Below are 17432 nucleotides of genomic sequence, written 5' to 3'. Positions count from 1 at the left end.
TTTTAAGGACCCGCGGGAACCCTGCAAGAACAAATGCATTTATTTTAAGAAAAGATTTAGATTTTTTCCAGTGTGATGCAAGGTAATAAGAAAAGATGGCTTTTTTCATCTTTAAAGGTCAATCTCTGCATTTCTTAAAAAATCACATCCAGATCTTCCAGGTGCTGGTCATAAAATTAGAATATCATGAAAAAGTAGATTGATTTCAGTAATTCCATTTAAAAAGTGAAACTTGTATATTATATTCATACATTACATACAAACTCATATATTTCAGATGTTTATTTTGTTTAATTTTGATGATTACAAATGACAACAAATGAAAATCTCAAATTCATCATATCAGAAAATTAGAATATTGTGAAAAGGTTCAAAATTGATGGCCCCTGGTGCCACACTCTAATCAGCTAATTAACTCAAACCACCTGCAAAAGCCTTTAAATGGTCTTTCAGTCTAGTTCTATAGGCTACACAATCATGGGGAAGACTGCTGACTTGACAGTTGTCCAAAAGACGACCATCGACACCTTGCACAAGGAGGGCAAGACACAAAAGGTCATCGCTAAAGAGGCTGGCTGTTCACAGAGCTCAGTGTCCAAGCACATTAATAGAGAGGCGAAGGGAAGGAAAAGATGTGGTCGAAAAAAGTGTACAAGCAAGAGAGATAACCGCACCCTGGATAGGATTGTGAAACAAAACCCATTCAAAAATGTGGGGGAGATTCACAAAGAGTGGACTGCAGCTGGAGTGAGTGCTTCAAGAACCACCACACACAGACGTATGAAAGACATGGGTTTCTGCTGTCGCATTCCTTGTGTCAAGCCACTCTTGAACCACAGACAGCGTCAGAAGCGTCTTGCCTGGGCTAAAGAGAAACAGGACTGGACTGCTGGTGAGTGGTCCAAAGTCATGTTCTCTGATGAAAGTAAATTTTGCATTTCCTTTGGAAATCAAGGTCCCAGAGTCTGGAGGAAAAGAAGAGAGGCACTTCATCCACGTTGCTTGAAGTCCAGTGTAAAGTTTCCACAGTCAGTGATGGTTTGGGGTGCCATGTCATCTGCTGGTGTTGGTCCATTGTGTTTTCTGAGGTCCAGGGTCAACGCAGCCACATACCAGGAAGTTTTAGAGCACTTCATGCTTCCTGCAGCTGACCAACTTTTTGGAGATGCAGATTTCATTTTCCAACAGGACTTGGCACCTGCACACAGTGCCAAAGCTACCAGTACCTGGTTGAAGGACCATGGTATCCCTGTTCTTAATTGGCCAGCAAACTCTCCTGACCTTAACTCCATAGAAAATCTATGGGGTATTGTGAAGAAGAAGATTCAATACACCAGACCCAACAATTCAGAAGAGCTAAAAGCCACTATTAGAGCAACCTGGGCTATCATAACACCTGAGCAGTGCCACAGACTGATCGACTCCATGCCACGCCGCATTGCTGCAGTAATACAGGCCAAAGGAGGCCCAACTAAATAGTGAGTGCTGTACATGCTCATACTTTTCATGTTCATACTTTTCAGTTGGCCAACATTTCTATAAATCCTTTGTTTTTATTGGTCTTCAGTAATATTCTAATTTTCTGATATGATGAATTTGAGATTTTCATTTGTTGTCATTTGTAATCATCAAAATTAAACAAAATAAACATCTGAAATATATGAGTTTGTATGTAATGTATGAATATAATATACAAGTTTCACTTTTTAAATGGAATTACTGAAATCAATCTACTTTTTCATGATATTCTAATTTTATGACCAGCACCTGTACACGTGTTTAATGTGAGAAAATCCAATGTTAAGCAAAAAAACAAAACAAAAACCCGGATCAAGCTGATCAGACAGAGATGGTATTGTCAGACACAGGGTGGAAAAAAGACGATTAGGAGCCCCGTTATCCAAGAAAAAGGTTTCCTTTGTCCTGCTCCATCAGGCTGAGCCCTTTCTGAGATATCGGAGAACGCTGTAATCAGACGTAACGCTCAAAAACACCATAGCTGAAAGATTCATTACATGCACGCTTCTGACAGATGTTCTCCAGTGGTTTTGCTCAATCTTGCTCAACCAGCAAAAGCTGGAATCTAAAGCTCCGATTTGCCCTCGTAAAGTGTGTGCATAAAGCAGGGATACCGGCCTGTTTTTCATGAGCCGACTGTGTGTGCAAGACATGAATAGGATGGGGCTCAGAGACACTGGTAGTCATCGCTGCCTGCCGGGATCAACGCCAAACTTATCAAACGGGTTAACACAACAAAGATGCTAATTGTGCTCGGTCAAACCGACAAGCTGGTATTTAATAACGCGCACACAAAGACGGAGTGAAAGAGGATTTCAGTTAATTGCTTTGAGGCAATAATACTGATCAAAAGGTGCAGAGATCAAAAGGAGCGAAGACAGCAGTGTGCAGTTAATAGGTCAGGAAGATCTTGTGGTATGCCACCGTGCCAAAGCTGCAGTGTCAGCGGTGAAAGCAAACCTTGAAGCAACCTTCGAATGTTTCTCAGGGCAAAAATCCTCAAAAGCTAAACAAAGATGATCTCATTTATTGGTTAATGGCTAAAACTTTCATGTGTTTTTTTTGTCAGACGATGAACTTTAGATGAACATATAAAAGGGAAATGTGGGTAGAGACTGGTTACAATTACTTGAGCAAACCTAAAAACGTATTTTGGCATTACTTAAAACATTATTTAAAACAAGTAATCTGAAGTAATACTACCTATTACTCAAGTTAGATTTATAACTTCACTGACTGAGGAGGAAACTAGTGTTCAATTTACTTTCTATGACATTAAAACTTTCTATGCCAGTAGGTAACTCTTTTGTTTTTTGTATTTTATATACTTTCAAATATGTTCTAAATCCTACAATTTGAGCACATTTTCTGTTAGTCAGACTAGTTTAGAAGAACTAAAATTGAATTCACAACAAGAAGATGTGGTAAAACATGTACTATTAGTGAGGATGCGGAGTTTACTATTTAAAGTATTTATGAACAAATAAAATGATCAGTTACAGACTCAAGTGTGATCATTCCCAAAGGTTAATATCATAAATTATTGGCAGGAAGACAAAGGAACTGCTTGCACAGGTCATTCTTGTTGCAGTTAAATATTTGGCAGGGTTGAGTTCAGTTCAGTTCAGCCGCACACTGGCTGAGAGATGCAAACAGGCTAGAAATACACGAAGTACTTCAAACACAAAAAAACACATACAAAGGATACATTTTGTAAAACATTTATCATGGGAAATAGAGAAGCAAATATCCTGCAAATAAATAAATATGCTGTAAATAAATATATAAAGAAGTATTCCAATTCTGAAATACTTCTCGCGACAGATTCCTTTTTCTCCCTCGATTCAACAAAGCAAATATTCATACGTGTGAACGCATTTAAAGACATGCAGGCCTTCTTAGGATATGCCCTTGATCATATTTCATTTCATCTTTTCATTCATTACACTTATGCAAGTTAAAGCACACACTTTGTTTTGTTTTTTTGTGTTATAATTTTTATCACTACCTCCAACTACATGGCTTAGAACATCCTCTTTATCTTAGGACCACTCTAAACGGTTCGACTGTCTCGGTTCGGTTTGCGTGTGTTGCGCTCGGTTCATGCGCTGCTCCTTTTTCTCATAGGCGAAGCGTTCACACTCCAGAGCAGAAGGTGGCGGTACTGCGACCAAAGCCAATCACCAGTAGTAAACAAGAAGAAGAAGAAGCGAAGCAGCGTAGCCGGGTGTAGCTGAGAAAAACAGAATCTTGTGTGTATGGCGAGTGGGAAAGAAAAGGAGTTGGAAGACACGCCAGCAGCACTTTATAGGCCTGCTGTATGGGACCACTGTGCATTTAGAGTGACCTACGATGACGGCGGAAAGAAAATTGTGGATAAAAGTGCAACAGTGTGCAAGCATTGTGCAACACGTTTTGTTTATGCTAACAGCAACATGATCAACATGTCAGGCTAACAAGCAACATATATACCGAACCGAAAACCATGACCACGAAACAGTGAACCGAACCGTGGATTTTGTGAACCGTTCCACCCCTAGTGCATTTATCTAATTGCAGGATGTTTGCACCCCTCAGACACAGCACACCACAACCACAACATGTAGTCATGTTTAAAAGTGCTTCAAAAGATTTTTACAGCAATGCTTTTACTGATCACTTAGACACTTATTTCAGAGATTATTTCCACAATTATTCCTAAAATCAACCATCATCTTAAAGAGCATGCTGTAAACCCAGTGGACACTTGGTTTAGTTAATAACACTGAGACATAAATCATGTTATTTAGGGCCCATAACTTCAATTATAAATGACTGAAAAAGTGCTGTATTGTTAACCCTGCAGCTGTGACTGGCAATAAAAATCACAAGCTGGGGTCGAGCTCTGTGGTCCAAACGGGAAAGTTTCTGCTGCCTCAGGTTATATCTTAAAAGGTCATAAATACATGAAAAAGAGCCATTCATATCACAATTCTTTAACTATCTAAATTCTCAGTCACTAAATCAACATTTAACTGCATTAAAATCTAAATATCAATTTCCAGCATGTTTGTTAACAATCCAAACACATAATCACGCAGCAACATTAGCAGAGCTGCTGAGGTAAGAGAAATCAGGAGAAAACGGGGCTTCAATGGCCCACACCCAATTATTATCACACAGCCTAATGATGGAGCCCTACGGACCTAATTACATCCCAGCTGCAGAGCCTGAGTGAGTGAGATGTTGAGAATTTCACACTAAAGGGGGGGGGGGGATGATTGGACATTGAACAGCCTGTTGAAATATGATTATTCCCACAAGTTTTCCAGAGAAACATGAATAAGTCCTAAGTGATGAGTTCCGATTGAGCAATTAACCAGCTTTTTTCTTTTCTTTTTTTCACTCGAATGCAGCGTGAACTGTGGGAAAACTTCTCTCAGCTCTTGAAAACAACATCGGAAATTGATCAATGTCTTGCTCAAGGACACAGTGGCATGTACAAATCCAGGAGGGACAAGATATAGGCAATATCGAGTCAACTGACAACCAAGGAGGTGCTTAGTGTTGCTAAGAAAAAACTACTGTAAGCTGACATTTAAACTGAAATAAACATGTGCATCAGCTGTTGGACTGCCAACAACTGAAGTCATCAGCATGTAGAAAAAACCCAAATATATGATAAACCTGCACTGAAAAAAGTAGATCTACTTAAAATAAGTGCATTTGTTCTTGGATTGAGGAGGTAAAAGAGACATTTTGCCAATGGAACAAGACAATTTACAATTAAAATAAGAAAACACAATTGCATTGTTTTATTTCAAGTGCATTTTATCTAATTATCTGTTTTTAAGAGTAAAAATGCTGATTCTTTTGGCAAACCATCTCATTTACCTACTCAAATTAAGGACAAATACAGTTAATTTAAGAAATTTTTACTTGTTTCTAGGTTGTTTTTGCAGTGTGAGTAAAAATAGGAGACTAAATTATAATATTAACACAAATATTAAAACAAATGTGCATAACAGGATCCATCATTATCAAATGTTCATTTGTTATATTGTCAATTATGCCTAGTAAAATATAAAGCATTAACTTAAACAATAACTAAGCAATAAGTCAAATAGTAGTTTTTATTTGAGTATAATAGTTTATACAAAAAACACAACTGTAGAGGAGTGCATGGATGAATGTTTGCCAGAATATGGATCAGTTAGCAGGCATAAAAGCTCTGTATACCCATATTATATTTGTTTTTTTCCTAGCTAGAGGCCAGCTTCCCTAAAATGCCAAAATTAAAGCAATGTTTTGCTGATCAAGATGCAGTAGTGGGTAGAACCAGATGAAGAAAAAGTAAGAGAGGAGTCAAGTAACTAAGGAAACAGATTTCGATATAGTAATGTGATAGTTTTTCTCTGTATCTGTAATTTATATCCATACATTATAGTTTTTACTTTCTCTAAAGTGGCTCCTTATCTCTATACACACTGAATAATGGTATGAGGCAACAGCTACAAAAAAAAAAAAAAAAAAAAAAAAAAAAAAAAAAAAAAAAAAAAAAAAAAAAAAGACAGAACTCCAAAGTAAAAGGAGGATCTGTTTAGTTATTAGTTAATAGAAAAACACTGATGCAAACACGGATGAAGACGGGAGGGCTGGGAAACATTACTGATAATGGATCAGATTCTGAGATGCAAAGCAATCCCCCCATCCATTCCACCTTCATTCAGTTCAATTCAGTTTATTTATATAGCACCAATTCTTCATCTCAGGGCACTTTACAATTCAACCAGATTATACAGTCCAATTAACTCAAAAGTTTCAAAGGAAAACCAACTGATTGCATCGACTCGAAGGCAATCCTTTACACTAAGCATGCTTGTGGCGATAGTGGAGAGGAAAAACTCCCTTTTAACAGGAAGAAACCTCCAGCAGAACCAGGCTCAGTGTGAGCGGCCATCTGCTGAGGCTGATGGGATAAAGGAGACAGAAGCAAAGATACAAATGAACTTGTCAACCAGCTCCACTTTCTTCATTAGATTTTACATTTTTAAGCTCCATTTCAATTTTTTTTGCAACTTTATGTTGTGAATATAAGACCTCTAAAAGTAGTCAACTGCTCCCGGACTTCTGTTTAGTCTTTTAATTCTGAACAAAACTAGACCAACTCAATAAAAATTCTTTACAAACACTGTGAGCAACAGAGGAAATATAGGGGTTTTTTTTTAGCACTGTTTTATAAAAATAAGTTTTAAAAAGTTATTTTTTTGAAGACAAGAAACTATTTTAATTTGCGTCCTTAGGTATATGTAAAGTATGATATGTAATACTTAGGAAGTTCAATCAGTAATTTTATTTTTACAAAAGTCGTTTTACAGGTGTCTGTATTTGGACCGAGACAATAAAGGCGGACAATTTTAATAAGGTTTTCCAAATCAGAATCAGAAATACTTTAATAATCCCAGAGGGAAATTACTTTTGTTACACGATCCAGTTACAGTTTTATATAATATATACACACATCCAACTATACAATATAATAAAGATAAAAAATAAGAATAAAAAGAGATTAAATATATACACATATAGCTGTTCTGTATATATATCTGTACGTATATCTATGCATATGTAAAAACTATATTCTAATATCACAGCCATAACCGTAACAAGCTATCTGTTGCAAATTTTTACATATTTTTTGCAAAAAAGATTTTATTGCTCTGCTGTTTTATTCTTCATGTATTAATAATAATACATAAAAAAAAAAAAATCAAACAGATAAACTGGCGAAGACTGTCATCCAGGTCATTGTCATTCCAAAAAAGTTTTAAAAAAGTTAAAAAACAATCCACTGGAATTTGTTTTCCAAGTTTGAAGACGTTTCGATTCCCATCCAGGAAGCCGTCTCAATTCAAAAAACAGAAGTCAGGCTGTGTGCTTGTGTAGCCACTCTGCTGTTGGCTGCTTAACAAACCAACTCTTGGCGTCAAACATTACCGTACTGGTAAAAGGTGATGCTTCATTTGTTTTCACACCTTACAGTCGTGTTTCTCAAACTTTTTTTTACTTGTTAACCTATTTGGGCATTTTGTTTTAACACGAGTTCCCCTCAAAGTATTAATGATTGTCCAAAAGTGGAACGTACAATAACTGATTATAAAATAAAAACTTTTTTATTTTACTCATCTTCCATCTCAAAAAAACAAAACAAAATCAAAAAATGTCGCCTGGAGGCTGGTAAGGAATCGAAATGAATACAAAATAAAATCATATTGCAAACCTGTATTTATAAAACTAGAGTTCCTTTGAGTAACTTAATTATAATCACATTTACATTGATGAATTGGGAACAAAATCTATAGTCAGACTTTATTAGTTTGATTTTGTTTTCATAAAAACACGTCAGCTGCTTTAATGAGCTCCGATAGCCCAGTGTGAAAAACAGCAGATATGAGGCTTTTCTTTACTTGTTCCTCTGCTTGGTTTGGATGTGTGTCAAAGCTGAAGGTGAACTCAAACAAAAGCGAACTTTTCAGTTGGGTCCAGACAAAACAAAACAGATTCTGTTCCAGATATTTTACTACCTAAGAAATAATATATTTTCTTGTACCCCTTGCAGTGCCCTTGCTGAGCGCTAGGAATCTGCGTACGGTTGAGAATCCCTGCCCTATTGTACCACAAATATTTTCAAACTGATTAACAACATGTGAGGGAGATGGAAATGCTGCATTATTTTATGCTTCACAAAGAGAAAACTGATTACAACAATCTCCGTGCTACCCCTTCAAAGACAGCAGGAGGTTTGATGTTTGATGGAAAACCTTATGCAATCAAGACAGCCATTGTCTAACTGTAATGTTACAGTCGGAGGTCATCAGATACTGATCAAATATTCAAATTCAAATGAACCTGTCCTAGATCAGCGCTAATCTGATAGACTTCTGACCTACTTAAGTGGCCAAAGGAAACAAATATTGCAAATGGAGACAAGCCAAGACCAACGTGGAGTCGGACTTACATCTTGATGTTCTCATGGTACTGTTTGGTGTCGGATGGCTGGTTGTACAGAGGCTGGGATGATAGAACAGAACAAACATTCAGCAGATTACAAAATGACCAAACATTAAAACCCTAGATTATCGACTTAAACTTTTCACTCCATATATTTAAAAGTGTTATCACCATTGAGTAGCGAGGAAGGACTCTGGAGCTAATAAAATTAAATCACTGGATCCATTTCAATCTGATGTTACACTGAATATAAAGCTTTACAGATTTACTTCTTTATGTTTAAAAATGTAAGGAGACGAGAGACAAAAAGTGGACATCAAATAAAAACTCACCAGTTCCACTCTGGGTCCCAGCCCCTCCAGTACCCTGTGAGCCTCTTCTGCCTTTTTCTGATGAGAAAAAGACAAACAGAAGTAGTACATTAGCAAGCCGCCGTCACCACGGCAACGCCGGGAACATGCTCACTAGATCACCAAAGCGAGGCACCAATTGCTACGAAGGTGGACGGACTGGATAGATGGAGAGCTGGACCCGCTGCCTATTATTAGAGCTTTTAACTCCAGCATGGCCTCAGCGCTCTCTCTCCAGAGAAAAAAAAAAAAAAAGAGATTACTCACCTCCTCTGAGAAGAAAAAGGTTGGAGAGAAAAAGCAGGGAGGCATGAAAGCAAGTGGGAGTATAGCAGAAAAAGTGGGAGAGGAAGAGGGGGGGAGCTGGAAAACAGAGATGTTTGACCATGAAGGCGACAGGAAAGAAAGTCCTCTGTGTTGAAAGCTGGGTCATCTCTGCAGCTTCGCTCCTTCTTGCATAAATATTTAGCTCCACCAGACAAATGTGTATACAGCTTTCCAAACCATTCCTAAATATTCCCACTCTACTCTTCTCCTTCAGTCACCGCGTACAGATGTCATCGTAGTGAAACCCTAAAGGCCATAACTGTGACAGACTACTCTGGGTCTTATTAAAGCATCTGCCTTTATTTTTCACAAGACTATTTGGTCTAATGCTGCGTTTTTAAAGCAGAAAACAGATTTACTCAAAAAATCTGAAAAACATTAATGGCAAGGAATAGGGCTGGGTATTTTCGCCCAAGTCCTGAATCGATTCGATTTTGATTCATACAGTTCTAAATCGATTCATTTTGATTCGATCGGTTTTTACAATAAGAAAGTGGTTCAACTGTGTTTCAAAATACTCATGTATTTTATTTTTTCCTGTCATATTAATCACAAGGTGCAAACTTGTAAATCAGACAGTTTAAACCTGAGATGTGAACAAAACTGTCTCAAAAGTGCAAACTTGTTTGTGAAAAGTGAAAAAGTGACGCCTCACTCGAGCGAGCAGACGTGACACAGCGGGAAAAGAGCAGACATGCATGAGCTGCATTATCTTCAATGCACAAACCATATTTGCAGCGTTGTCTGTAACAACTACAGGGTGTTTGCTGGTCAGCCCCCATTTGTTAATGTCTTCAGTCAACCTGTTGGCTATATTTGCAGCTGTCTGGCTGCTCATTTAAATTAAAATGTGAAAGTCATGCGCGTCACTAAAAAAAACTAATCGATCTCATTCTCTAGACATCGATTTTACAAAAATGTACAGGAATCGATCCAAATTCGATTAAATCGATTTCTTTACCCAGCCCTAGCAAGGGATATCCTGAAAACATACTTTTGAGGTAAAAGGTATAACACCTTAAAGGAATAGTACACCCAAAACATGATTAGCCTTCATTTTCTACTCCCCCCCATGCTGAACAACACTCTGGAGTACTTTTTTGATATCTCAAATGCATCTGGAGATCTGGGAGGCTTCTTGCTGTCTGCTGACATTCAAATAATGGAGGTCTATGGTGCCTGAGACAGAAAGGTCCATAAAAGTCCACAAAAACGGTGTCAATATTCCTCCATACTGCTCGTCCAATGTATTCCAAGTGTCCTGAGTGGGTAGCATCCAGAATTTACTCGAAACGAAGTCATTTAGAATGTTTTTAGAGCATAAACAGTAGTGTATAGGATTTCCTGAAAGCGCGCACCGGCGCGTTCACGACGCTACGGAAGCCGGCAGACCAAACCAGCGCATTCAGCTCGGCAAAGAACTCATGCTCTTCCTCAACACTGAAGTCCTCAGACATTTTTCTTTCGTTGTTTCTTTCTTTGCACAGGTAAACGGCACATTTCTTCTTCTACGCTTGCATTATTGGAAGAGCAGACGCTGAATGCGCACTTTCATCTGGTTTGGTCTGCCGGCTTCCGTAGCGTCGTGATCGCGCAGGTGCGCGCTTTCAGGAAATCCTATACACTACTGTTTATGCTCTAAAAACATTCTAAATGACTTCGTTTCGAGTAAATTCTGGATGCTACCCACTCAGGACACTTGGAATACATTGGACGAGCAGTATGGAGGAATATTGACACGTTTTTGTGGACTTTTATGGACCTTTCTGCCTCGGGCACCATAGACCTCCATTATTTGAATGTCAGCAGACAGCAAGAAGCCTCCCAGATCTCCAGATGCATTTGAGATATCAAAAAAGTACTCCAGAGTGTTGTTCAGCATGGGGGTGAGTAGAAAATGAAGGCTAATCATGTTTTGGGTGTACTATTCCTTTAACCTTTTTTGATTATTACTTCTAAATAGAAAACAAAATCTCCCACAACGTTTGCAAATCCTCTTCATGTTGTTCCACAGTGATAATCTTTTCTTTGCAGGAGTTTATCCTGTCGATAATGGTGGTTTTTAAGGCAGATTATGCTTCTGCAAACGCACACATCAAATGTTGCTTGGGTCTGGTCGCGAACCAGTTTTGCTGGTATTCTTCTGCACCGTCTGTCTGGAATTTCTAGGAATGCACAGCAGTGTCTTGTCAAAGCGCAAGGGAGGGGGGGGCTAATCGAGAACTCGTGAGAACCTCGGTGGATGGTCACAAGAACTTCGGCGGCGGGAGTGATTATTTTCAAAGGAATAATGACGCATCTGCAAGATACACTATATTGCCAAAAGTATTTGCTCACCCATCCAAATTATTGGAATCAGGTGTTCCAATCACTTCCATGGCCACAGGTGTATAAATTCAAGCACCTAGGCATGCAGACTGTTTTTACAAACATTTGTGAAAGAATGGGTCGCTCTCAGGAGCTCAGTGAATTCCAGCGTGGAACTGTGATAGGATGCCACCTGTGCAACAAATCCAGTCGTGAAATTTCCTCGCTCCTAAATATTCCACAGTCAACTGTCAGCTGTATTATAAGAAAATGGAAGTGTTTGGGAACGACAGCAACTCAGCCACGAAGTGGTAGGCCACGTAAACTGACGGAGCGGGGTCAGCGGATGCTGACGCGCATAGTGCGAAGAGGTCGCCAACTTTCTGCAGAGTCAATCACTACAGACCTCCAAACTTCATGTGGCCTTCAGATTAGCTCAAGAACAGTGCGCAGAGAGCTTCATGGAATGGGTTTCCATGGTCGAGCAGCTGCATCCAAGCCATACATCACCAAGTGCAATGCAAAGCGTCGGATGCGGTGGTGTAAAGCACGCCGCCACTGGACTCTAGAGCAGTGGAGACGCGTTCTCTGGAGTGACGAATCGCGCTTCTCCATCTGGCAATCTGATGGACGGGTCTGGGTTTGGCGGTTGCCAGGAGAACGGTACTTGTCTGACTGCATTGTGCCAAGTGTAAAGTTTGGTGGAGGGGGGATTATGGTGTGGGGTTGTTTTTCAGGAGCTGGGCTTGGCCCCTTAGTTCCAGTGAAAGGAACTCTGAATGCTTCAGCATCCCAAGACATTTTGGACAATTCCATGCTCCCAACTTTGTGGGAACAGTTTGGAGCTGGCCCCTTCCTCTTCCAACATGACTGTGCACCAGTGCACAAAGCAAGGTCCATAAAGACATGGATGACAGAGTCTGGTGTGGATGAACTTGACTGGCCTGCACAGAGTCCTGACCTCAACCCGATAGAACACCTTTGGGATGAATTAGAGCGGAGACTGAGAGCCAGGCCTTCTCGTCCAACATCAGTGTGCAACCTCACAAATGCGCTTCTGGAAGAATGGTCAAAAATTCCCATAAACACACTCCTAAACCTTGTGGACAGCCTTCCCAGAAGAGTTGAAGCTGTTCTAGCTGCAAAGGGTGGACCGACGTCATATTGAACCCTATGGATTAGGAACGGGATGTCACTTAAGCTCATATGTGAGTCAAGGCAGGTGAGCAAATACTTTTGGCAATATAGTGTATCACGGTAACGGAGATGGATCTAGAGTTGCTAGACAACGAAGAGGAACAGGTTCTGTTAATGGAGTTGGCAGAAAGACCGGTTAACCTTTCATCGTAGTTGTCCCTGAGTTTTTAAAAATGGCGCGCCCCGGCACCGAATCGAGAAGGACGACCACACAGACAGCTGGAAAGGCATACCAAGGACCAATCACAGCTGCTTTTTGTCTGCGCACTTCCGTTCGAGGTCTGCATGGGTTTGCGACTGTCCAATACGTAGTCAGGACTCTTTTTGAGGTGCGCGACGACGGTTGCAGAACCTCTGCTCGGAAGGCAGAGACAGATTTGACGGTTGCAGAGGCTAAGCGTCAGAAGCATAAATTGGCTTTTATGAGCTAAACAGGATCTCTAGATGTTTAGATAAACGCTTAATTTGGGTTTGTCGCCACAGAAACATAAAGGAGAGAGTTACAGATAATATACAGATCCAAACGTGGAATCTTTTCACACAAAGGTTACAGTGACGTCCTGCAACAATGGAGTCTGGACAAACAAGGTCTTAAAAAGTGAAACATTGGAAAAATAAAATTACAATATTACATGAAAATCATAATTCTGAAATCACTTGGCTCTGACTATGAGAATGGTCGCTTCTTCAAAAAAATATGGATGATAATTAGACAAACCCTCCGTCTAAAAAATAAATCTAAATTAGTCGATTAAAGGCAAATACTTTTGTTTTATTTTAAAGAGGCTAATTACATTTTTTCTTTCTTTCAAAGTGCATCTAACTTATTAGGACCACAAAAAACAAGATCTTTCTTAGGGCCAATAGGAGTCCAGAGGTAACACTGAGCATCTGTAGACTAAATACTCTGAAAGATGTTTTTTTTTTTATTTTAAGAAACACTTTAGTGCTGTGAAACAATGAAAACAGGGAGTTATATTAGCACCAAATCATCTACCTGTACCTCATTGACTATTAGCTCAGAAGTAGGTCAAACAGGAAGAAGAAAAAAACCTTTTAAATTATCGCTGCGTGCATCCTCTCTCAAAGAGAACAAAAAAGGAACCAAAGCTTTGCACAATGTACCTGTTGTACATAGCAATTAAATGCAAATGCATTTCCATGCTGCTTCCTCATCAGTGAGGAGGTGTAACAGGCTGCAGAGGATTGCCTCAGAGAGCACGCTCACAACAGCAGCACTTAATGAGCAGCAATTATTTACAGGAGACGTTTATCCTCCCTCTGAGAGCTGGCAGTGGAGGGGGGGGGGGGGGGGGGGGGGGTGTACTGGGGCAGCTTTGGAAGAAAAACTCATATTGTGTCTCTGAAATTAAAGACATTATGTTGAAGCTTCACCATCATCATTCTGTTTGTAGGCTCAGTTTTACATTTCACTCATGCTCCCCTTGGTGTATTTGCTCCTTAAAGTTAAGAGCAACAAGACAACTCCCCCAGGTCACATGATCCAGCTTCATTAAACTCCAGCCAAATTTCTGGAAATAATTCTGCGGTTTCCCCAAGTGGTTTTAAAGCCAAACTCCCACCGAGGGGATTCCTGGGAACAAAACAAAGAAAGAAAAAAAAAAGCAAGAAACAACTGCGCTGTTTTCTACGGAAGAGGATTAGGGCCACTGAAAAAAAAAAAAAAAGTTAACTGATTTTTAAATTTTATTTCAGTTTAACATGGGGAAAAAAGTTAGAATTCTGACTTTTTTATTATCAGAATTCAGTCAGCATTCTGAGATTAAAATCAGCATTCGGAGATTAAAGTCAGCATTCTGAGATTAAAGTCAGCATTCTGAGATTAAAGTCAGCATTCTGAGATTAAAGTCAGCATTCTGAGATTAAAGTCAGCATTCTGAGATTAAAGTCAGCATTCTGAGATTAAAGTTAGCATTCTGAGATTAAAGTCAGCATTCTGAGATTAAAGTCAGCATTCTGAGATTAAAGTCAGCATTCTGAGATTAAAGTCAGCATTCTGAGATTAAAGTCAGCATTCTGAGATTAAAGTCAGCATTCTGAAATTAAAGTCAGCATTCTGAGATTAAAGTCAGCATTCTGAGATTAAAGTCAGCATTCTGAGATTAAAGTCAGCATTCTGAGATTAAAGTCAGCATTCTGAAATTAAAGTCAGAATTCTGAAATTAAAGTCAGAATTCTGAAATTAAAGTCAGAATTCTGAAATTAAAGTCAGAATTCTGAAATTAAAGTCAGCATTCTGAGATTAAAGTCAGCATTCTGAGATTAAAGTCAGCATTCTGAGATTAAAGTCAGAATTCTGAAATTAAAGTCAGAATTCTGAAATTAAAGTCAGAATTCTGAAATTAAAGTCAGAATTCTGAAATTAAAGTCAGCATTCGGAGATTAAAGTCAGCATTCGGAGATTAAAGTCAGCATTCGGAGATTAAAGTCAGCATTCTGAGATTAAAGTCAGCATTCTGAGATTAAAGTCAGCATTCTGAGATTAAAGTTAGCATTCTGAGATTAAAGTCAGCATTCTGAGATTAAAGTCAGCATTCTGAGATTAAAGTCAGCATTCTGAGATTAAAGTCAGCATTCTGAGATTAAAGTCAGCATTCTGAGATTAAAGTCAGCATTCTGAGATTAAAGTTAGCATTCTGAGATTAAAGTCAGCATTCTGAGATTAAAGTCAGCATTCTGAGATTAAAGTCAGCATTCTGAGATTAAAGTCAGCATTCTGAGATTAAAGTCAGCATTCTGAGATTAAAGTCAGCATTCTGAGATTAAAGTCAGCATTCTGAAATTAAAGTCAGCATTCTGAGATTAAAGTCAGCATTCTGAGATTAAAGTCAGCATTCTGAGATTAAAGTCAGCATTCTGAAATTAAAGTCAGAATTCTGAAATTAAAGTCAGAATTCTGAAATTAAAGTCAGAATTCTGAAATTAAAGTCAGAATTCTGAAATTAAAGTCAGAATTCTGAAATTAAAGTCAGCATTCTGAGATTAAAGTCAGCATTCTGAGATTAAAGTCAGCATTCTGAGATTAAAGTCAGCATTCTGAAATTAAAGTCAGAATTCTGAAATTAAAGTCAGAATTCTGAGATTAAAGTCAGAATTCTGAAATTAAAGTCAGAATTCTGAAATTAAAGTCAGAATTCTGAAATTAAAGTCAGAATTCTGAAATTAAAGTCAGCATTCGGAGATTAAAGTCAGCATTCGGAGATTAAAGTCAGCATTCGGAGATTAAAGTCAGCATTCGGAGATTAAAGTCAGCATTCTGAGATTAAAGTCAGCATTCTGAGATTAAAGTCAGCATTCTGAAATTAAAGTAAGCATTCTGAGATTAAAGTCAGCATTCTGAAATTAAAGTCAGCATTCTGAAATTAAAGTCAGAATTCTGAGATTAAAGTCAGCATTCTGAGATTAAAGTCAGCATTCTGAGATTAAAGTCAGCATTCTGAGATTAAAGTCAGCATTCTGAGATTAAAGTCAGAATTCTGAGATTAAAGTCAGCATTCTGAGATTAAAGTCAGCATTCTGAGATTAAAGTCAGAATTCTGAAATTAAAGTCAGCATTCTGAGATTAAAGTCAGCATTCTGAGATTAAAGTCAGCATTCTGAGATTAAAGTCAGCATTCTGAGATTAAAGTCAGCATTCTGAAATTAAAGTCAGAATTCTGAGATTAAAGTCAGAATTCTGAAATTAAAGTCAGAATTCTGAAATTAAAGTCAGAATTCTGAAATTAAAGTCAGCATTCGGAGATTAAAGTCAGCATTCTGAGATTAAAGTCAGCATTCTGAGATTAAAGTCAGCATTCGGAGATTAAAGTCAGCATTCGGAGATTAAAGTCAGCATTCGGAGATTAAAGTCAGCATTCTGAGATTAAAGTCAGCATTCTGAGATTAAAGTCAGAATTCTGAAATTAAAGTAAGCATTCTGAGATTAAAGTCAGCATTCTGAAATTAAAGTCAGCATTCTGAAATTAAAGTCAGAATTCTGAGATTAAAGTCAGAATTCTGAGATTAAAGTCAGAATTCTGAGATTAAAGTCAGAATTCTGAGATTAAAGTCAGAATTCTGAGATTAAAGTCAGAATTCTGAGATTAAAGTCAGAATTCTGAGATTAAAGTCAGCATTCTGAGATTAAAGTCAGCATTCTGAGATTAAAGTCAGCATTCTGAGATTAAAGTCAGCATTCTGAGATTAAAGTCAGCTTTCTGAGATTAAAGTCAGCATTCTGAGATTAAAGTCAGCATTCTGAGATTAAAGTCAGCATTCTGAGATTAAAGTCAGCATTCTGAGATTAAAGTCAGCATTCTGAGATTAAAGTCAGCATTCTGAAATTAAAGTCAGCATTCTGAGATTAAAGTCAGCATTCTGAGATTAAAGTCAGCATTCTGAGATTAAAGTCAGCATTCTGAGATTAAAGTCAGCATTCTGAAATTAAAGTCAGAATTCTGAAATTAAAGTCAGAATTCTGAAATTAAAGTCAGAATTCTGAAATTAAAGTCAGAATTCTGAAATTAAAGTCAGCATTCTGAGATTAAAGTCAGCATTCTGAAATTAAAGTCAGAATTCTGAAATTAAAGTCAGAATTCTGAGATTAAAGTCAGAATTCTGAAATTAAAGTCAGAATTCTGAAATTAAAGTCAGAATTCTGAAATTAAAGTCAGAATTCTGAAATTAAAGTCAGCATTCGGAGATTAAAGTCAGCATTCGGAGATTAAAGTCAGCATTCGGAGA

The 17432-nt window shown here is 38.2% G+C and overlaps 1 protein-coding gene across 2 annotated transcripts in view; it reads right to left on the bottom strand.

The window, feature by feature from the left end:
* The window catches only part of ncor2 (nuclear receptor corepressor 2), a 164838-nt gene that overhangs the window by 86523 nt on the left and 60883 nt on the right, over nucleotides 1-17432 (bottom strand). For both annotated transcript variants that reach the window (XM_038296411.1, XM_038296420.1), the window contains exons 7-8: nucleotides 8841-8897; nucleotides 8516-8568 (exon numbers count right to left, since the gene is read on the bottom strand). In XM_038296411.1, coding sequence (XP_038152339.1) covers nucleotides 8516-8568; nucleotides 8841-8897 — 110 coding nt within the window. The remainder of the gene's footprint in view (nucleotides 1-8515; nucleotides 8569-8840; nucleotides 8898-17432) is intronic.

The sequence above is a fragment of the Cyprinodon tularosa genome, unplaced genomic scaffold (assembly GCF_016077235.1).
Source record: "Cyprinodon tularosa strain WSP-4 unplaced genomic scaffold, ASM1607723v1 ctg11, whole genome shotgun sequence".
In the NCBI taxonomy this organism is placed as follows: Eukaryota; Metazoa; Chordata; class Actinopteri; order Cyprinodontiformes; family Cyprinodontidae; genus Cyprinodon; species Cyprinodon tularosa.
Note: the sequence above shows the minus strand (reverse complement) of the source record. Positions and strands in the feature narration are given on the sequence as shown.